Raw genomic sequence first — 21,839 nt, 5'->3', positions numbered from 1 at the left:
TTTAATGTTTAAAAACATTTAATAAGAGTCAGATTCATGAGGTAAAATACCCACTCATGAGTGAAGCAGGAAGATGCTCATGAAGGTGCCAGCAGTTATCCCAATGGAATTCAGGCTTCATCTGGTCAGCAAGTCCATGCCAGCCCTCCTCCCAACTTCTGGCAGTCGGGTTGAAGTTCAGCCTGGTCACTATCTGCAGAGAGTGCAGGAACCCAACTCTTCCTACTTGCCTGCTGAGGGACCTGGCAGGGCTTGCCTGAAGAAGGCACGAAGTGCCACAGGCTAACACAAAGGAATGGGACAAGACTCCTCCTTCGCTACCCACTTGTTATTCAGGAGAAGAGCAAAGCCATTCACTGCTGCTGCCTTTAGGGTGTTCCTTATTAAGTAGTGGGTGCTTCTGTTCCCCAAAAGGTCACCTAGTCCCCTCATGACTGATAAACCAGAATGTGAGCTTTGCCCAGCAAATTGCTTCATAATGCTGGTTTCAAATTCATAGTGAGCTGGGGCCCTGTCAGGGGAAAGCATAACTATAGGAGGCAGGAAAGCCCATACCCACAAGGGGACAGAAAGGAAGCCCAAAGAAACCGCTCACTGATCACTGGGACTCTAGGGGCAGGACGTCTGTTCTTGGGAGAACTGTTTAACAGGGCTCATAGGGCTACCTGAGGGGTACAGGCATGTAAGTCACAGGTAAAGGGCGGGATCCAGGTAGCAGCTGGAGCAGCAACTAGAAGAAGGGGAACCACATGGTCACAATACACACAATACAGCACATCAAAGTGAACAAGCAGCGTGTCGGGCACCTAACTTACAGCAAAGGCTTCTCCTACTGCCCCTGTCCCAGGAGTTACCCCTCAATGCCACTGCCCACCCAAATGCACATCCAGGACAGAGCAGAAGAGAAAACCTGCCTAACGGAGACAAATGCTCCCACAGAGAGCAGATTTTATATTTTACATGCGTGGGCTACATTTGAACCCCAGCTTTGGTTTCTACCACATCCCTAGGAGTGGTAAGGAAAGCAGGCTGAAATCTGCAGACCAACAGAAGAGACAAGAGTGACCAAGGCAAGGAGATCCTTGTGCAAATGGAGAACCTGAAAAAATGGCAACAAGTCAAAGCCACCAAGAAAAGCAGATGAACAGCAAGTGGCTGGAGAGCAAGCCTGGAACTGGAGTAGCAAGTTTGGTCTCTGGCCCAAGAGAAGTCTGTTGCTGAAACCAGCCGGGAGCCCCAGTACAGCAGAGCTTCTGAGGGAGCAGACTGCATCTCCGACTGTTCCCGGGAGCCCTGCCGGCTTCACTCCCTGTCATGCAACAGGGGCTGGAAAGAAGGAAGATGCACAGGGGTTAAAGACATGGCCTCAAAAGCCTGAGCTTCAGGAGGAACACCAGGCCTGAGTTGCTCAGATAGACCCTCAACCTGCAGGGTGAACCCAGCCAAGCCACCAGATCTTTCAGGGAAGCCCAAAAGTTCCTGAGAGATTGGTCCATAGCATATCTTCCCACATCTGCCAGACAACTCAGTAGCAAGAACAGGCAAGACCTGCTTTAAGCACTTGAGTATCACTAAGCCCTTGTCCCAGTAGTCTTGTCACAGAGCTCAAGCCCTTCAGAGCCAAGGAACCTTGTAGGGGGGTTGGGGGGAACCTTGGGAAGTCACTCCCAGGCTAGGCACTCTGTTACCAGATTTCCCATTGACCCACTCAATCTGCACCTTCGAGCTGGTTGACTTCCCACGTGGCTACAGGGTCAATCTTAGCAAGGTGCAAAGCAAGCCTTCTTGGCCTTATCCCACCTATAATGGGAGACAAGCAGCCATACCTGTCTGTCAGTCAGAGCTCCTGGATCTGGACGTCTCCATGAAGAAGCCAGAAGAATATAGAGAACCAGCAAGCCAAAAGACACTACCAAGATCCCTGTGCTGTTGGCAAAGACAGCCTCACCAGGAAGGCTGGAGTAAGGCCTGGTGGCATTTTTCCTGGAAATAACAAAAAATAACAAAATAATGTGGGTCTTTGGAAGAATTTTCTTCTTCTTCTTCTTCTTCTTCTTCTTCTTCTTCTTCTTCTTCTTCTTCTTCTTCTTCTTCTTCTTCTTCTTCTTCTTTTTTTTTGCCTAGCAAGAGACTAGATTCCTACAACCTGGAATTAACATACTAAGTCCCTATCACAATGACAGGCAGGAACTGTGTAATGTTTTACCCAGGGGAAAAACATGAGTCACCTTTACAAAACTGGTACATAGTACAACCAAGATCTAAACCCCAGAGCTGATTTCCAATCTCATTTGCTGTTCACTCTACCAAGCTGCCTCAAAACCCAGACAACAGTGGCTAGATGTACACACTCTGGAGGCAGACAGCCTAACTCAGTTCCCCCTTCTGCCATTTACTGGTTCTGTGTGCTTAGGTAAGTTACTCTGAGCCTCAGTGCACCTTTTCTTTTCTGACAGAGTCTCAGTATGTAGTCCCGCCAGGCTTGGAACCCACTATGTGGAGGAAGTTGGCCTTGGCTCAGAGACCAGCCTGCCTATGCTGTCAGGATGAAAGGCAGGCAGCCGCTAAGCCTAGACCATTTGTCTCATGTGCAACAGCACCAGATGTTGTTGAGTGCTTAAGAGGATTAAAGGTGTGGTACTGTGAGTAGTTTCTGAAAAACAAAAGGTGCTGCATCATCTGGTGCTCAGTAAGTATTGCGTTTACCAATTTCAGCCTAAAGACCAGCTAATTCTGTCACCTTCCTGATCAAGAACTGGACTCAAGCTCTCAATTGACTGTGCTATGAGTATATGACGGATCTCCTGAAGCCCCCACTCCCTCCCATATGCCTTAGTGTTAGAGGCCCCTTGAAACTTACAAAACAAAGAAGAGCTTCTCATTGATGCCAGAAATAACAGAGGCGATGGACAGGGAAAGGATGCAGGCTCCAAAGAAGACATGCACAGGCTTCAGGAGGCTTCGCAGCCACTGGGATGCCCAGGGCAGGAGAAAGACGGCAAAGCCCAGGAACCACTGTGGACACAAGGGAAGAAGTCCATGGAGATACGGTGTGACAGTTGTGCCCATTTGCCTACAGTGCCTCCTGCTGGTCACTATCCTATTGCCCCTCTTTTTCTTTTTCTTTTTTTTTTTAAAGATGTATTTTATTTATATATGTACACTGTAGCTGTCAGACACACCAGAAGAGGGCATTAGATCCAAGATGGTTGTGAGCCACCGTGTGGTTGCTGAGATTTGAACTCAGGACCTCTGGAAGAGCAATCAGTGCTCTTTACTGCTGAGCCATCTCTCCAGCCCCTGCCTCTCTTTTTCAACTCAAATATTCCTACCATACACAGGCCTGACCACACACCACACATTACTATGGTCTGCCTAGTTCTATTACACATACAACAAATGTGTGAAGAAGGGCATGTAGCAAAACACTCAGAACCGTGTTAGCTTTGGTTTGTGGCCAATCCTAGCCCATAAACAATACAAGTACAGGACCAGCACTGGAATACTGAAATTACTTTTTAGAACTGCTTTTGGTTCAAAGAGGGAAGAGTGGAAAAAGCAGAAAAGAGGCTGCACTGGAGTCAGCATGATGTAAGATAAGTCAGGAGGAGCGACGAGCAGTGTGACAGGTACAAAAAACAAGATAAAAGTTGGACTCCAACTCTCACAGGACTGAAATAGCAGAGTCTACAGGATTTAAGGCCCTCTCCAGGGAAGAGGCAGAGAGAATACTGGGAGCTGAGGCTAGTGAAGTCGAGCCCCAAACACACAGAACCCACAGGGACTGGGAAGGAGGAGGCAGAGGCACCTACCTGGCAGGCGAAGAGGGCGACAGTGGTGATGCCCAGCCAGCTATGCAGCGAGTAGAGGTGTGTGATTTTTGAATGGTTGTGAAACCCAAAGACGGCAGTCAGCCCCACAACAGTGACGGTGAAGGCCAGCAGGTGCAGTGCTGCATGGAGAACTTTCCAGGGCAGCTTGGGCCCCACCCATGATGCAGGCAGGCGGTACACCAGTGAGGCTGCAGAGAAAACAGTCCCAGAGCTTGGCCACATCACCTTATACTCCCCTGATGTGGCCCTACAGAGCCTCTCAACAGGAAGAAGTGCCAGTACATTGATTCCTGTCCCGACTGGTTTCATGTCAAACTAGTTATCAGAGAAGAGGAAATCTAGTGGAAAAATCACCCCTCGTCAGATTGCCTACAGGCACGTGTGTAGAGCACTGTCTTGATTAGTGATTGCTATGGGAGGGCCAAGATCACTTTAGGTGATATCCCCAGGCTGGTGTCCTAGATGGTATAAGAGAGCAGGGCTGGAGAGAGGATGGCTCAGTGGTTAACAACACTAGTTGCTCTGCCAGAGGACTTGAGTTCAATCCACATGGTGGCTCACAGTCATCTGTAACTCCAGTACCAGAGGATACGACACCCTGTTCTGGTCTCCAAAGGCACTGGATACACATAGTACAGAGACATACATGCAAGCAAAACAGCCATAGTCTCAAAAACAACAATTAAAAAGATTTAAAAGAACAAGGAGGGGGGCTGGGGATTTAGCTCAGTGGTAGAGTGCTTACCTAGGAAGCACAAGGCCCTGGGTTCGGTCCCCAGCTCTGAAAAAAAGAACCAAAAAAAAAAAAAAAAAAGAACAAGGAGGGAAGGAAGGAAGGAAGGAAGGAAGGAAGGAAGGAAGGAAGGAAGGAAAGAGGCTGAAGAAGCCAGGAGGAGCAACCCAATAAGCTGCCTTCCTTCCTTCACAGCTTCTGATTTCATTCCTGCCAACCCCTCTTTGATGCTGGACTAAAAGTGTAAGGTGGAATAAATCCTTTCCTCCCACGTTGTTTTATTACAGCAATAGAACCCCTAGTTAAGCCTGCTCGTTACCTGCCACCTCCTGTTATTTGCAGGAGGCAGGTGGCCAGACACAGAAGCAAGAAAGGCACGATAAAATGGGAGAAGTATTTTTTGAACTGCCCTGGCTCAATCCTGAATGTGGCTTTGTGGGCTGATGAGCATTGTCTCTCCAGGTCTCATCACAATGAATGCATCCAGCCAAGGTTGGTTAAGAACCCAGGTATAGGGGTTGGGGATTTAGCTCAGTGGTAGAACTGGTAGAACGCTTGCCTAGCAGGCGCAAGGCCCTGGGTTCGGTCCCCAGCTCCGAAAAAAAGAAAAAAAAAAAAAAGAAAAAGAAAAAGGAGAAAAAAAAAAAAGAACCCAGGTATGAAAACTGAGGGTGTAGCTTATGAAGAGACCCTGTCTCAAAAAACAAAGTGGGGTTCACAAGATAGCTCAGCAGCTAAAAGCACTTGCCATATAAGTCTTTTTTTTTAAATATTTTATTTATTTATTTATTATATATGAGTACACTGTAGCTGCCTTTAGACACACCAGACCAGGGCATCAGATCTCATTACAGATGGTTGTGAGCCACCATGTGGTTGCTGGGATTTGAACTCAGGACCTCAGGAAGAGCAGTCGGTGCTCTTAACCACTGAGCCATCTCTCCAGCCCGCCATATAAGTCTTAAGAACTTCAGTCTAGGTTGGGGATTTAGCTCAGAGGTAGAGCGCTTGCCTAGCAAGCCCAAGGCCCTGGGTTCGGTCCCCAGCTCCGGGAAAAAAAACAAACAAACTTTAGTCTAATTCCCGGGACCCACAGTTAAAAGAACTGACTCTTAAAAGTTGTCCTTTGATTTCCACATGCATCCTATGGTATGCCCATGCCCATGTATACACACACACACACACACACACACACACACACACACACACACATACACACCCATCACCACTACACCATAGCAAAGAATTTAGTACACGCCTTTAACCCCAGCACTTGGGAAGCAGAGGCAGGTGGATTTCTGTGAGTTCAAGGCCGACCTGGTAAAGTTACATGTTGACACACATGTGTACATACATATATGCATACATCACAAGAAAATAGTCAAGAACCAGAGGGGATGATGTGTGAAGTTTATGTAGTGTGCAGCTTTTGGCAATGCTATCACCATTCCCATCCTACAACTGGGAAAAACGGGGTTCACCTAGATTTGAATGCATGGGGCAAAGATGGATCCTTGACCCAACTATAATCTAAGAGGCTTTAACTTCTTTTTCTCTAGAGCATGGGCCAAACTGCAGTGCTAGGCCAAATCTAGCCTGCTGCCTAATTCTCTTAATAAAACTTCACTGAGACACAGTTTTGTTCATGCGTTTTACATACTTTCCATAGCTGCTCCTATGATAGGATATCTGTGCACACACACACACACACACCCCACCATCACCACCACAGCAATGATAGATAATATAGAAGCAGAGCTGGCTAGCTGCAATATAGATTACAATCATACCGTTACAAAGCTTGACAAATTTATGCTCCAGTCCTTTACACAAAGTTTTGCTGACCCTGTCCCAGAGTATCTGTGGAGCTGTCCCTACACTTTCCACTTCTTCCCCCAAATCATAGCTGGCCCCAGGGACAACCCAATTCCCCCTGCCATGGTAGCCTCTTGGAAAGGATAAGTGCTGCCAGGCCTAGGCCACAGCGTGCCGCCCACACTGTGACCTTACTACTCACCGGCTCCATAGAGCACCACCATGCCGGAGACCATGAGCACTGGGTGCCAGTTGAACATGAGCACAGTGCCATCCCAGGCAAAGCCACCGCGCCAGTACTGCATCCAGTAGGTAGTGAAGAGGATGCACATTGATCCCAGGGATCCCAGCACCATGCAGGACATGTAAAACCATCCCGAAGCCATTCTGATCAAGAACTCCTAGAAGACGCAGAAATCGCATGTCCTGGGTGACCACGGTATACCCACATAGCAGCTAAAGGAAGTAACACTGACCTTCTTTTCTGCCTTCGGTATGGAATCTCTTGATTCAGTTCCCCTATCCCCAGATGGCTTCGATGTTGAGGTAAGCTCACACTGAGTGAAGCCCCACCCCTGCACCTGGCAGGCCACAGACCAAGTATAGCACTCTGGTGAGATAACCAGGCCCTGGACTCACAGCCTTGGTACTGATTAGCCTCCCCACGCAGAACCAGAAGGTAAAAAGTGACTGCCACACCCAACCCAGTTAAGGGACAAATATTAAAACCCTAACTGCTTAGACCACAAATTCCCTGGGTTCCAACATAAGGCAGCAAAACCACAATCCAATGGGATAAACATGTTCTAGGCTGGGTATGCCGTGAACAAAATGACTGGGTGCAGAGGCTGGAGAGGCAGCTCAGCAGTTATGAGCATTTTGTTGTTGTTTTGTTTTGATGTTTGAGACAAAGTTTCAGGTGTAGTCCTGACTGCCTAAAACTCTATAGGACAGGCTGGCCTCGAACTCAGAGATCCTCTGCTTCCTGTATGCTGGGATTAAAGGTGTATGCCACCACTACCTGGCCACACATGTAAAAATTTTTTTAAATGATTTGGGGGTGGAAGAGTTGTAAATGGCAAAGGGTTTTGGATTGGGAATATTTGAATGTTATATGCTTTAAGCAATCATTTTGGTGACCAAAAGGTTTTAGGTCTGGCCAGGAATGGTGGCACAAGCCTTTAAGCAGAGCCCTCAGAAGGCAGAGGCAGAAGGATCTCTGTGAGTTTGAGGTCAGCTGGTCTACAAGTTCCTAACACGTTCCAGCACAGCCAGGGTTTCAGAAAGAACATATCTCAACTCTGGCTTAATATAAAACAAAGCAAAACAAAACAAAACAAAACCAGAGGCAGGCAAATCTCTGAGTTCAAAGCCAGCCGGGTCTACAGAGTGAGTTCTAGGACAGCCAGGACTACACAGAAAAATCTTGTCTCAAAAAAACTAATCAGGTTTTAAGTTTCAGAATCTTCTGGACTTTTACCTAGGGATGCTCAATCCCTTCCATTATGTCACCTGACAAAAAGCTCTCTGTGCTCCCACTTCTGTATAAAAAGGTCTTCTTTGCAAAGGATGGATTCCATGGGGTCAGACTTTGATGCCAGACCCTCCACTCCTCTCCATGAACTGAGAGCATCCCTTGGCTGTTTGTACACCTGAAACTTACTTCTGCTTTCTCTTCTCTAGGGAAAGTCCAAAGGACAAAAAGAGGAAGCAAAACCTCATGGTCTAGAAAGTGATTATTTTTAGATTTCCACCAACTCAGCTTTCAGGTTTTTCTCTGGTGAGAATTTATGTCACAAAAAGTTATTTTTCAAACCCAGGCAAGGGGCTACATTTGTAGTTCAATGACAGGGCAGGCATGAGTTAGATTCCATTACCATATACACGCTTAAAAGAACAGGCAAATGGAAAAGACCCAGCCCTGCCTCCATTAAATACATACCAAGAAGATAATAGTATGGCTTCTTGATATTGAGGGCCATCTCTCTGGACCATCTAAAAGGAAGAAGAGCCAATAATGCCCAAGGAGGGATAATACCCAAATCCTCACCTTCAGAACCAGCAGAAGGCTCGCAGAAAGGTGGCCTGATCTCTGACTTTCACTGTCCAAGCAACCTGAGGAAAACACTTAACACTGTAAGACTTGTCTTCTGAAAGAAAAGCATAGAAATAAAGATTATTAATTGCACACCAGCTCAAAGCACTAGAAACTGATATACAGTCCCACTCACTCCCCTTGGTAACTCTGTGAGGACTATCACCCCAATCCTATACATGAGGAAGCTAAAGTTCAGATGCACAGTAACTACTACCAGGACCCAGCAAGTCCACAGAAGTTTCAAACTCTTGTCTATTTAGCTTCAAAGTCTTAGGTCTTTTTCCTTATTCACAGGATATAAGATCACAACAAAAAAATGCATGGACACACTATTGAGAATCAAGTATTATAACTTCACATTTGCTACTATCATAGTATTTGAAAGAGAGAAAGTGTGTGTGTGTGTGTGTGTGTGTGTGTGTGTGTGTGTGTGTGTGTGTGTGAAGGTATGCCAAGTGATGTACACACAGGTGTCCACAGAAGCCAGGAAAGGTTGTGGGGTTCTCTGGAGCTGGAATTACGGTCAGTTGTGGACCACACAACTCAAGTGCAGGAAACCAAATCTAGGACCTGTGAAAGAGCAGCAAGCATTCTTTTTTTTTTTTTTTTTTTTTTTTTTTTGGTTCTTTTTTTTGGAGCTGGGGACCGAACCCAGGGCCTTGCGCTTCCTAGGCAAGTGCTCTCTACCACTGAGCTAAATCCCCAACCCCAGCAGCAAACATTCTTAACCACTGAGCCATCTCTTTAGCTCCTATTACAGGATTTTATCCTAACCACTAACAAAGCCTAAAGCTAGCCAAGCAAGGTGGTGTCTATGCCACTAGCTATCTGAGTGGCTGAATCAGGATTGTTTGAGGAATTTAACAGTAGCTTGAGTGACATAGTGAGACCAGCTCCCCCAACAAACAAAACCCTGAAGCTCATGGTCCCCATGCCTGCCCAGGCCTCTCTGTGGCCTTGATTACAGCTCATGACATGCCAGATGGTCATCCAACCAGCAGCAGATGCTGGGCTCTCATAGCTGACTCTAGTTAGTAGCAATCTCTGAGGAAGAGTTGAGGGCTAGGGGGAAATCCACGTTTCATGACTGAGCTTCTGGGTCCATGGATTTGTTACCCAGCCTCAGAGCTGCCTCCTTGGTTCATGCAAGAGCCAAACAGGTTTGGGACTATCAAGTGTCCACTGCCTAACACAGCCACTGCCTAACACAGCCTCCGCCTTTCCAGTGAAATGCTCCAGTCATCTGACAATGCTGGTTTCTGCAGTGTGTTTACTTTTTTGCCCACTTTCCACTCTCACCCCTTGAGAGTGAGTTCTATACAATGAACACACTAGACAAGTTCTCTCTGAACACCGTTTACCTCATTTCTGGATCGTGCCCCACCTTCACCTCGTAACAAACTCTACATATCTTCTATCTTGAAACTTAAAAACTGGAGTGGTGGTACATGTCTATAATTCCAGCATTTCAGAGGTAAAATCAGAAGATCGAGGTCATCCTCAGCTCCATGTATATAGCTGAGCCTAGCCAAGGTAAAATAAGACCCTACTCCCCCCCAAAAAAAAGGGCAGGAGTGTGGGGATGGCATATGAAAAGAAGGCTCAACAGTTAAGACGTTAGGAGTACATATTGGTCTTGCACAACACCACAGCTAATTTCCCAGCACCTACATCAGCTCACAGCTCCAAGGGACCAAATACTTACTTCTAGCCTCTACAGGAACCTACACACACATAACATTCATATACAGACACATTTGAGGAAAAGGAAAGGCAAAACATTCCAAACGGACCTGCATCACTCCAGTTACAAGCCCTGGACTAGCACTTTGCAGCAGTCTTAGAACAGATGGTTGGGACACTTTTCTGACAGAAGGCAGGGAAGTTTTACATTGTTGTCTACAGTTCACAAATAAGCCCTCTCTTTTCCTAAAATAGCAAAAGCAAGGGAAACACAGGCAAAGGCTGAGATTATGCTCTCACTTACACTGAAAGAGCAGTTTGGACTAAGACTTCCATACATGCTCACCACTGCAGGGTCTCCTGTCCTTGCTTGGCTGAGCACCAGGCTCAGGAAGGGAGTCCACAGACTGTGTGGGCTGTGTAGGCTTATAGCCTCTGTCACAACTATTTTCATTCTTGGCTGGTGTGATATAAGAGAAGCCAGGAAGGATATCTTAACAAATGAACACGACCGTACCTCATTAATACTATGACACTGATGTCTAAGTTTTACATGCTTTTCATAATTCACATAGTATGATCCCCCTGCCCCAATGTGTAAAAGTCACTCAGGGTTAGATGTGGCCTATGGGGTATAGTTTATCTATCCTGATTTTAAAAGTGTACCTAACCTCTAGTTAATGTTTTCCTCACTCCTCTGGCTAAAGGGTTCTCATAGGCTGAACTAAAACAGAATTAGTTCCAGGGTTAAGAAACGAACCTTTCATTACGCTCAGGAAAAGGCTATACTCCAAACTTTTAGAAGTTAGAGCTGCAAACAAACAAGACCAACGGGCAGAGCTTGTTGCTCCCTCCTCAAAGATGGAGTGACAGTAAGAATCCTGGGGACCAGATTTAGAGTGCAAATACTATAAACCCGCATCTTACAATTCCAAACTACTGCAGCGCCGGGATCCAAAGAAGAGAAACTTGGTCAGGCAAATGGCAAGCCTGGTACAGGCACCCAGTTCCTGTGCTCAGTTCCCAGAACTCATTTCCAAAGGCAGCCCCTCCAAATGGCAGGACTCAGGAGTGTGAATAAAGTCCACCTTAGCACAAGTGCTCACAGACCGCTCCTTCGTCCTTCGGACAGTCAGATCTATTTCAGGTGCAAGGGAGTATGACGTTGACTCCTTTAGTCATGTTGGTTCTAGCAAGTCTTAAATATGATGACTTCTGAAAAGCGTGAGAGCCTCTACAAACACCTTCTCCGGTATAGAAGGGGAACGGAAAGTGTCCAATTCTTAAAGGGAAAAATAGGCTGAACGCCGACTTAAGACAAAGCGAAGCAAGGAAGCGGCGGACCCAACCCGGCTCTCCCAGCCCGGGTTCTATTCCAACCTTAACCATACAGTGGGACTCCTTGGGGGCAGGTCTCTGCGACCCTCCGGTCGCCGCCAAGTGCGGGAGCTGCCACTCCCTAGGATCGTCGGATAATTGACTTTCCGGCAAGCCTGCAGACCACGGGATCCGCTACAGAGGGCGCTACCTAAGCTTCTAAAGGCTCGGCCACTTCCGGTGGTGAGCTAGGGCGTCTGGGAAATGGGGTTTACAATCTAAGGGGTTCCTGAGCAGATTCTGGTCCGAGTCCTAGGAGCGCTGCGTCCTGTCAGCCTTGTCTCTAACCACAGACCTCCATCCCGAAACAGGCGAAATGCTGGGGTTAACAGCCTCTCGCTAGGGTTAGCCCTCAGCGAGGCAGGATGGAAAAACCGGTCACAGGGAGAGTCTGGGAAAGCGAAAGCCTTAACGTGGCGGGCAATTAGCAATCTACTTCCGGAATTTAAAGTCGGCTTCCGGAAGCCGGTATGGTGTTCCCATGACAACCGACATCGGTTCTTTGAGGTGAGTGTAGATGATGCAGATCGCAGAGTGGCTGGAAGTCAGAATTTTGTGTTGCTGTTGCTTTTGCTATGGGTCTTTTTCCCATTCCGGTGTGTGAACGGATTGGTACGGGTGAGGAAAACCGCGTTACATTGGAGGGTGCTTGTCCGCGTAGCTAGAGCGAGAGGCGTTTCTATCTAACGGATGCCCTTGATGGAGCCTTACAAAGTGGTGCCTTTGGCTCTACACACTTGCAATCTGGAGGAAATGACTCTAACTATCTGTCCTTGCCTGTAGCCAGGGGATAATTCTTTCTTACCTTGCAGATTGTTATGAGGATTAAAGTAAATTCTATTGGTTAACAAGATTATCCTGGCGCTGGTACCTGGGAGAAAGATTGTGTGAAAACTCAAGCCCAGAGAAGCTACATTCACATATCCAAAAAACATGGAGCTTTTCCACCGTGGAAGGTGGACGGGTCCTGGACCCTTCAGAACCTTTGCAAAATGAGGGTTATATGCAGTAAAATGGCTGCTTTTCAAGTCCAGGGATTAAGTTATAAATACGCTCCCTTTGCTTGCGCCTCAGTGTTTCTGTCATAACCTTTATAAAAGATCTTCTAGGAGGAGAGTACTGTGTCCTGTCAACTCTTTCTGTGTGTGACGCTGCCGACTTCTATGAGAACATATTCCTCACCTACTTAGCTCTCTATCAGTTTTGAAATAGGCGGGCTGTATGGTGCTCCATTCGAATACTCCTTTGCCGCCTACCAGCCGTGTCATCTTAGTCGTTAGGTTACTTTGCTGTGCCTCAGTTTTCTCATCTATGAATTGAGGGAAATAAGAGTTTATTTTCTACCTTATGAGGTTATTTTAAAATTAAATAATATCTGTGACTGAAACAGTTCCTAGGGCTGGAGAGATGGCTCAGTGGTTAAGAGCACTGACTGCTCTTCCAGAGGTCCTGAGTTCAAATCCCAGCAACCACATGGTGGCTCACAACCATCTGTAATGAGATCTGATGCCCTCTTCTGGTGTGACTGAAGACAGCTACAGTGTACTTACATATAATAAATAAATAAGTTTAAAAAACAGTTCCTAGAGTGTTGCATGCAATATTTAAGGGTTTTACTTACTACTACTGTGTGACCAGGCTGTCACTTCTCTGTAGTAACCCTAAACATTCTTGCTAAGGGTTGTGCATTTGTCAGGTGTGGGCACATTCCTGTAAAACAGGCGTTCCGGGTAAGGCAGGAGGATCAAGAATTCAAGATGAGCTTGGGCTGCATAGCAAGGTCTGGTTCAAAAAAAAAAAAAAAAAAGAAAGAAAAGAAAAGAAGGAGCCATGAATTTAGAAGGATCCAGACATAGAGAAGTCTGCTGCTATTAGTCTCTAGAAAGAATGACAAGTTAAGGTTCAATGGGGTGGAGTTGGGATGGGTTTTGGTTTGGTTTTGTCTTGTCTCAGTCCTCCTGTTTTAGGTTCCTGAACATTGTGATTACAGGTGTGCTCCATATGCCTGGCTTTAGCTGGGTTTTTGTTTTTATAACTGGTTTTAACTAATGTACCCAGATCACCTAGATCTTTTGCATACCAATGCTTAGTAGATGTTTGTTGCTAGACTTCTTTTTTTTTTTTAAAGATTTATTTATTTTATATATATGAGTACACTGTAGCTGTCTTCAGACACACCAGAAGAGGGCATCAGATCCCATTACAGATGGTTGTGATCCACCATGTGGTTGCTGGGATTTGAACTCAGGACCTCTGGAAGAACAGTCAGTGCTCTTAACCACTGAGCCATCCCTCCAGCCCCTGCTAGACTTCTAATATTGCCTTCCTTGTCCTTCCTCCCTTTCTTGCCTCTCTCCCCTCCAAACAGGCCCTTGCATTAGAGCCACGGAAACAGCTCTGAATTGGAAAAACTCTCCCTGAGTTCTGGGCAGGGGGAGAACCAGAAGTTATTTTCTTCAGGACCGTGGAATGTACCCCAGGGAGTCCCAAAAGTCAGACAGAAGATGCTTCAGACCAGTAACTATAGCCTGGTGCTCTCCCTGCAGTTTCTGTTGCTGTGCTATGACCTGTTCGTCAATTCCTTCTCGGAGCTACTACGAATGGCTCCTGTTATCCAGCTCGTGCTGTTCATGTGAGTATGAGAGGGAGACCCGAAAAGCTGGCTCCAAAGAGTGTGAAGGCCCTGACTGCCACAGTGAGCACTTTAACGTTATTAGTGTGTTTAGAAGTCTGTGCTGTCTGGGTTTTGAGGTGACAATATCATAGAGAAGAGCAGATCTCTTGATCCCCCTTAGCACTTAGGGCCATCTCATAAGTCCTCATACAGCCCCATTTGGCTATGCTTTGTTTTATGTGTCTACAGCATCCAGGATATTGCAATCCTCTTCAACATCATCATAATTTTCCTCATGTTCTTCAACACCTTCGTCTTCCAGGCTGGCCTGGTCAACCTCCTGTTCCATAAGTTCAAAGGGACCATCATTCTGACGTCTGTGTACCTCGCCCTCAGCATCTCCCTGCATGTGTGGGTCATGGTAAGAATGAAAGCCCTGCATTTCTACATATTTAATCTTAAAAATTACATAGAGCGATTATGTTATGTCTGCATGTGGGCAGATAGAGGACTGGGTGTCAAAGGAAAACTTGCCGGAGTCTGTTCTTCCACCGTGCGGGTTCTGGAGATTGAACTGCAGTTTTCAGAAACCAATGAGCTTTCTCAATGGCCCTTTCACATCTTTACTGAGCTACAAGAGTAGCTGGACATGGTGACTAACACATGTAATTCTAGCACCTAGCAGGCCAAGGCAGGAGGATGACAATAAATTCAAGGTCATCCTGGGTCTCCACAGTTAAGTTCTAGGCCAGCCTGGACTATAGTGTAAGACCTGTCTCAAGACGATCTATCTTAGGTCTCTGAAGGCCATGACAAGGTCATCCTGGGCTACATATAAGTTCAACAGCAAGAACCTTGAGGCCAAAATGAATGTGATGGACTGGGAGATGGGTCATCGGCGATGAGCACTTTGCAGAGGACCTGGATTTGGCTCCTAGCACCCACAACTCCTTATCATTCCAATCCCAAGGGATCCAGTTCTTCTAGCCTCCGCTGGCACAGGCACGTACATGACACACATATACACACTAAGGCACTCACACACATACATAAAATAAATCAATATACATAGGTGGTACACACCTTTAATCCCAGTACTTGGGGGGCAGAGGCAGGCAGATTTTTGTGAGTTAGAGGCCAGCCTGGTCTAAAAGATAGCTCCAGGCTAGTCAGGACTGCATAATGTTAGAATATGTGTCAAAAATAAATAAATCTTATCTTTTTTCAAGAAGGATATGAAAACTCATGAGATACACAAGAGATGGAAGAATTAGGGAAGCAGAAGCCATGAGAATCAGCTCTGATCTGGGGCGTATGTGAGAGGTGCTTTATATTCAAGCCAATGGTCTGTTACATCCTCCCTGTATGGAGGCTTGACAGAAAACAACAAAATGCCAAAGCAGAACCCCAGAAAGATAACGGTAATGGCCGGGGGATACAGTGCAGCAGCAGGGCGTTTACCCAGCAGGCTCTGTGCCCTGCGTTTGATCAAACCCTGTCCTATTCAAAGGAAATCCAACTAGACGTTTCTATCCTCTGGAAACGCCGTTATTCCTCCACATGGTTCAGAATCTGGTAAAATGTAGTAAAATGAAGGTGTCCTGTGACAATTGATAAGACACTTTGGCCTAGCAATCTGTGTTTGAGGATCCAGGGACTTTTCTGTTTGTAACAGTTTACCTTTGCCTCAGATAGGCCTAGCAGTGCTGAAACAGGAAGTCGGGTCAGTTTGCCATCAGCTGTGTGGGTAGGTGGGTGTTGACAGAGGGGTATTTTGGTGTCAATGTGCCGTGGTTAATATTACAGGCATTGGGTGTTTTAGGGAACAGCCATGCAAGAGTGTTGCTTTCCTTTATGCCCGGTGCAGAGTGCCCATCTTTATACTGGAAACACAGCCTCCATGCCTCTCTTTAGCTTTCCTGGAAGCCCCAGATCAGATCCAGTCCTCAGGGTTTCAGATTGCTTTTTTAGGAATATGATTTGAAGTTGTGGTGGTACATGCCCTTAATCCCAGCACGAATCTCTGTGAGTTTAAAGCCAGCCCCGGGTCTTCAGGGCAAGTTCCAGGACAGTTACAGCTACACAGAAAAATATCGTCTCTGCACCACTGACCCTCCAAAAAATGATTTGAAAGTGTATGACAGTGTGTGTGTGTGTGTGTGTGTGTGTGTGTGTGTGTGTGTGTGTGTGCGCGCGCGCGCGCGCGTGCACGTGTGCATGCTCATGCAGGGAGAGGAGGGGTACTCCAGATCTTAGATCTGTAGCTGGAATTACAGAGAGTGTGAAACACCAATGTGGACACTAGGAAGTGAGTGAACTCTTGTTTTTCTAAAAGAGTAGCAAATGCTCTTAACTGTTCTAGGGAAGTCTTGCAGGTCTTTATTGTTTTCCATTTCTTCTGTTTTACAAATTCTTTCATCTCTTTGGGTAGCTCACTCATCTCCTGTATGCTTATTTTGTGTGTGGATCAGGGGTAGAGCTCTTCTCTGGCCTTGGCTCTCAGCACCACCTTCAAAACAGCAGAACTTTGGTCTCTAGTCACTTTCTCACTTTCTTGGGACCCCGATTGCTCCCGGTTTGCTGCAGAGTTCAAGGATCAAGGGGCTTCCTCTGTCAGGGCCTGTGCTCCACTTCCTGGAGCCAGGTATGTAAGCCGTTGGTCATTAAGCCTGAGCCAAAGTGCTGAGCCTGAGATTCTGCGAGCTGAATAGGAAGCAGAGACACTGCTGAGATCATTTCCCCTCGACAAATAAACTCTCCAGTTCAGGCTTAGAGGAGACCCCTTTGAAGTAAAAAGTAAAAAGGAGCAGGAGGTGGCTGAGAGCTGGCAAGATGGCTAAGCAGGTTAAGGAGTTTCCTGCCAAGCTTGTCAGTCAGAGCTCGATCCCTGGGACCCACATGATGGAAGGAGGGAACTGACTCCTGCAAGTTGTCTTCTGTGCATATATGCTGTTGCACATTGGAACATATATATGCACACACAAACACAAAGTTTTAAAAAGTTATTTTGAAAAAGAGTCTTACTATACATAGTTCTGACTGGCCTAAACTCACTGTGTAGGCCAGGCTAGCTAGCCTCAGAGTTACAGAGGTCTGCCTACTTCTGCCTCTTGAATGCTGTGATTAAAAGGTATGCACTACCATGGCTAAAAATTAAAAATGTATTAAAAATTAATAATTAAAAATGCTATTTATTTATTTTATGCACATGAGCGTGTTTGCCTGCCTATATGCATCATGTGTGTGCCTAGTGTCCACAGAGGCCAGAAGAGCATTGGATCCCTTGGAACTAGAGTTACAGGAAGCTGTGTGCTATCATGTAGGTCCTAGGAACTGAACCTAGGTCAGTGTGCTCTTAACCACTCAGCCATCTTTTTAGTCCCACAGAGGAAAATTATTTGAGGAGTTTGAAGCTCCCTTGAGAATATGCTCGGAGCTGATGAAAGGAGTGAGGTTAGCATGATTTTCAACCACATGGCTTTGCTGCAGCTAAGCAACTTGGAGATATAAGAGCCCCATGCGTCCTTTAACCTCTCCCTTGGTACTCTTGTCTCCTCTAGAACGTGCGATGGAAAGACTCCAGCAGCTTCAGATGGACAAACGGCCTGCAGACACTGTTTGTATTCCAGAGACTAGGTGAGGACAGAGCGGCTTCAGGGGCACTCTCAGCCTCGATCCTGCTGCCCCGCTCCTGCTACCCCGCTCCTGCTGCCCCGCCCCACCAGGACAACCTGGGCTGATGAGGACAGCCTCACAGGCAAAGAGGCAGGGCTGCCCTCTGTCCTCTCTGGGAGATAGCTGGAACCCCTGGGGCAGTGCTGGGGCTGGCTGGGCTTAGTTCTCCTCTGAGCACTGAGGACCGCCCCGACGCTTCTCTCTGCTTTTGTCCCAGCCGCAGTGCTGTACTGCTATTTCTACAAAAGGACAGCCGTGAGATTGGGTGACCCCCGCTTCTACCAGGACTCACTGTGGCTGCGCAAGGAGTTCATGCAAGTCCGAAGGTGACCACTTCATCTCACGTTGATGAGCACCTTTCCTTCCTGTTAGAAGGCACCTGGGCTGCTCTCCAGGGAGGGGCAGGCTTTGGCAGCAGGAAACAGATGGACTTCCTGGACACATTTGTGCTAGCTATGCTCAGCACTCAAGAAGGAAGACTCACCAGGCATGGTTGGAAACGGACAGGAGGATTGCTGTGCGTTTGAGGCCACCCTAGGCCTACCTACTGAGTTCTAGGTTAGCCTATAGAGAGAGACCCTACCTAAAAACAACACCAGGAGGACCTTCCCTATTGCAAATTAAAGTGTTCTCCCACAGTACCAAGTCAGTGTTGCCTCATCCTCAGTCCACCCACTTCCTTCTCTACTCTGTACCACTCACTGTCTTTCCCTCGTCCTTCCTGAGGATCTGCAAGCTGGAGTTCCCACTCTTTAAGGCTATGGTTCAGCCTTTAGGTAGCATCGTCTCAGCCCAGGCCCTGTTCTTCTGGTCCCATACTTGAGTGACTGGAGGATGCAGACAATGGTGGCCATGTCCTCCTGACTCACCACACCTTAGTTGTTTAGATTTTATATCCAAAGTACTTTTTTACAGTTCTAAAAGGAAATAAATTGAATTCTTTTCTTAAATAAATGGTAGAGCGTGTCTGTCTGTCTGTCTTGGTGTCTTCATGGTGAAGGGGAATACCAAGTCAGAGCCTCAGCACCTCTTTGACCCCTGCAGCAAACTGAGCTATGAACTAGAAGCTGAAATTGCTTTCAAGAGAAAAAAAAAAGCTTCACAGCCTGATTAGCAAAGGGAAGTTTAAGAACATATGTGCTACTTCCTGTTGCTCGACTGTGACGGTCATCAAAACTCAGTAGTATGCATCCCTGTGCCGTCAGCTGGCACATGGTAGGGGTCAGCTGATCTGGGCTGGGCCTCCTCAAGTCTGTCTGTGGTCAGTCACGATAATCTTGGACCTTTAAGTTGACTAACCTAGGATGACCTCAGGAGGAATAGCAGCTGTGGGTCTTATGATTCATCCGCCAGCAGACTACCTGGGTCTCTGCGCATGATGGTGGCCTAGAAGCAGGAGAGAACATGTCCCATTGCATTCACAGATCACCCCTCTGTTTTGTTCCATTGGTCAAAGCAAGTCATGTGACCCAAGACACTCTCAAAGCAGAAAGCAGGCGAAATTTCAAGGCAAACGGTTTGGAAAGGGCTGGGAGCATGGCTCACAGCTAGAGGATGATCGATCGTAGCATGTGCAAGGCCCTGGGTTCAATGCCCAGTACCAAAAGAGAGCGAATACAGAAAAGGACAAAGAACTGACTGTTAATCAAATCAGACCACACCTTACAGTTGTGTGGAACTTACAGAGTGTTACGCACAGGCTAACACATTGAAAAGGCCAGGTAGCAAATACCTAGGACTACTGGACTGTGACACTGGAAGAAGAGCGAAGCCACAGATGCTACAGTACGGGAATAAAAACAGCTGAATTCAGGGAATGGAGAGGAGGCTCAGAGGGCTGGTGTGGCTCATGGCTTAAGAGCTCTGGTTGTTGCCTAGCGAGCGCAAGGCCCTGGGTTCGGTCCCCAGCTCCGAAAGAAAAAAAAAAAGACCTGGTCTACAGAGCTAGTTCCAGGACAGCCAGGGCTATACAGAGAAATACTTTTTCAAAAAACAAAAACAAAAACAAACAAACAAAAAAAAACAGAACCAAAAAAAAAAACCCAAAAAACAAACAAACACAAAACAAAACAAAAAAAAAAAAACAAAAAGAAAAAAATTCCTCTCCTGCAAGATGGTTACAAAACTGTCAAAAGCCATGAACAGTTTCCAGCACCCAAGTCAGGGGGCTCATACGTCTGTCACTCCAGCTCTAGTGGGAGCCAATACTGTTAGGCCTTTGCAGGCACCTGCATGTATGTAGCGCGGAAATTCACACAGGAATATCTATCTATCTATCTATCTATCTATCTATCTATCTATCTATCTATCTATCTATAGCAGAGAACTGATTCCCAAAAAGTTGTTCTGTGACCTTCACACCTGCACACAAAATAAGTCTATTAAATAAATAGGCAGAATGCATAGATAAATGCTAGAAATAAAAACAAACTTGCAGGGGTTGGGGATTTAGCTCAGTGGTAGAGCGCTTGCCTAGGAAGCGCGAGGCCCTGGGTTCGGTCCCCAGCTGGGTCGGGGGGGGGGGGGGGGGGGGGGAAACAAACTTGCTATGCTAATAAACCCTACCTGCCTACTTAGAGCTTGACCCATGTCTTGGAATGCCTTTTCAGAAACATCTAGAGCTTAACACCTAGTGACCCATGGCTTTATCCCAAATATCTCAAGAAATGTAGGGAGCCGTATTGGATTTGGGCCTGGCAGCTTTGTGACTGCATAGCTCAAGGTGACTACGTGACTCTGGGCTGCATGGCCACAGAAGCTCAGGTGGCTGCTGTAAGATTATGAGATTGTTGGACAAAAGCCCCTCCCAGGAAGCCCCCGGGAGCAATCACAGGATGTTTCAGCCTGAGCAAAACACCGGATGTCCCTGAGCAGATTCCTGAGAAGGGTTCAACCTTTTCTTTTTCTTTTTTTTTTTTTTTTTTTTTTTTTTGGTTCTTTTTTTCCAGAGCTGGGGACCGAACCCAGGGCCTTGCGCTTCCTAGGTAAGCGCTCTACCACTGAGCTAAATCCCCAGCCCCAGGTTCGACCTTTTCAAAGAACATGTCCCCAGAAGACTGTTGCCTCTTTGTTTAAGGAGGATATCTTGCAGTTTAGTGATTCACCCTATATCCTTGGGCACTTCCCAAACTCCCCCACCCTAAACTTCAGTTCCCACTTCTATTCCTGCCTCAGAGCTTTAAATGCTGTACATTTCTCTCAATAAACAAGACCTTGACAATAGAATCTTGCTTGGTCTCCTTCTTCTCTCGCCCCCCATTGGAACCCTAAATAACTGGACCCGCTGGAAGGGTCAAAGAAAGATAACTGATAATGTAAAATTTACTATTTAACAAGACCAGAAGATATCTACTTACCTCTGTAGACAAGGATCCCACACAAAAGGCAAAAGAGATAAGTCCCAAACAACTCCTCTTTTTTTTTTTTTTTTTTTTTCGGAGCTGGGGATCGAACCCAGGGCCTTGTGCCTGCTAGGCAAGCGCTCTACCGCTGAGCTAAATCCCCAACCCCTGTAGTAAACAATCTTAAATACCACCTGCATTTATCATACCTTTGTCTGTGAGAGGAAAAGAAAGAGAGATGAGAGAATAGCCTGATTTTGAGTCTTCATTATAGCTTGTAGCTCTCCCGGCAAGAAAGGAGAAACTCTATAAAGACAGACAGATAGTTGTTGTTCCTCTCCCATGGGCTATTAAGACAAGGACCCTAAAGAATTAAAATTTCCTCAGGAATCTCAAGCACGGGAAAGAGAAGGGCTGAAGCCAAGAGGAGGGAGACACTTACCTTCTAGGAAGAGATTTCACAGTTTTAAAAACCTACTTGTCAGACCACCTTGGATCAGAGACAATAATGGACCAAACCACACCTTGACCAGGACTGCTTAGTTAAGCATACCTCTTATCCTCTGTTTAAACTAAAACCTTAAATCAGACTTAGGGGTCACTGGACCTTATTTATTCCTTTACTCAGTGGGCCACATTGAGCATTGTTACATATCTGAATGCTCAGGGA

General features: G+C 46.5%; 2 protein-coding genes and 1 long non-coding RNA gene across 52 annotated transcripts; 2 read left to right on the top strand and 1 right to left on the bottom strand.

Moving 5' to 3' along the window:
• Cyb561a3 (cytochrome b561 family, member A3) lies at positions 1–21,756 on the bottom strand. Of its 46 annotated transcripts, none has more exon segments than NM_001443791.1 (8): positions 1–1,326; positions 1,827–1,983; positions 2,861–3,015; positions 3,813–4,021; positions 6,584–6,782; positions 8,432–8,496; positions 12,722–12,848; positions 21,612–21,756. In NM_001443791.1, coding segments are annotated over 5 exon segments (729 nt in total). In that variant the 5' UTR covers positions 6,768–6,782; positions 8,432–8,496; positions 12,722–12,848; positions 21,612–21,756; the 3' UTR covers positions 1–1,302.
• On the top strand, positions 3,136–6,599 carry LOC148007862 (uncharacterized). The gene is made up of 3 exons (XR_015652939.1): positions 3,136–4,545; positions 4,658–5,321; positions 5,526–6,599. It is a non-coding gene; the product is annotated as an uncharacterized LOC148007862 (long non-coding RNA).
• Positions 11,722–18,783, top strand: Tmem138 (transmembrane protein 138). Of its 5 annotated transcripts, none has more exons than XM_087574790.1 (5): positions 11,722–12,046; positions 14,086–14,171; positions 14,403–14,574; positions 17,714–17,789; positions 18,046–18,782. In XM_087574790.1, the coding sequence occupies exons 2-5, from the start codon at positions 14,140–14,142 to the stop codon at positions 18,156–18,158; spliced, it is 393 nt and encodes a 130-aa protein (XP_087430916.1). In that variant the 5' UTR covers positions 11,722–12,046; positions 14,086–14,139; the 3' UTR covers positions 18,159–18,782. The 5 variants fall into 5 exon arrangements, with proteins under 5 accessions (XP_087430916.1, NP_942072.2, XP_087430917.1 ...); NM_198777.2 differs by having other exon boundaries at positions 12,023–12,046; positions 13,908–14,171; positions 18,046–18,783; XM_087574791.1 differs by having other exon boundaries at positions 12,023–12,157.
• Positions 21,757–21,839: the final 83 nt, after the last annotated feature.

This window comes from Rattus norvegicus, chromosome 1 (genome assembly GCF_021556685.1).
Source record: "Rattus norvegicus strain SHRSP/BbbUtx chromosome 1, alternate assembly SHRSP_T2T, whole genome shotgun sequence".
NCBI lineage: Eukaryota > Metazoa > Chordata > Mammalia > Rodentia > Muridae > Rattus > Rattus norvegicus.
Note: the sequence above shows the minus strand (reverse complement) of the source record. Positions and strands in the feature narration are given on the sequence as shown.

What these genes read in the sequence shown, in the direction of transcription:
- Tmem138 (NM_198777.2), top strand. Translation starts at nt 14,044, where the DNA reads ATGCTTCAGACCAGTAACTATAGCCTGGTGCTCTCCCTGCAGTTTCTG. An exon ending in ATCCAGCTCGTGCTGTTCAT is followed by an intron (nt 14,172 to 14,402) that starts GTGAGTATGAGA and finishes ATGTGTCTACAG; the next exon opens with CATCCAGGATATTGCAATCC. An exon ending in CCCTGCATGTGTGGGTCATG is followed by an intron (nt 14,575 to 17,713) that starts GTAAGAATGAAA and finishes TGTCTCCTCTAG; the next exon opens with AACGTGCGATGGAAAGACTC.
- Cyb561a3 (XM_087574825.1), bottom strand. An exon ending in GCCTTCTGCTGGTTCTGAAG is followed by an intron (nt 6,783 to 8,431) that starts GTGAGGATTTGG and finishes TGCGTCTTCTAG; the next exon opens with GAGTTCTTGATCAGAATGGC. An exon ending in GAGAAGCTCTTCTTTGTTTT is followed by an intron (nt 1,984 to 2,860) that starts GTAAGTTTCAAG and finishes TGTTATTTCCAG; the next exon opens with GAAAAATGCCACCAGGCCTT.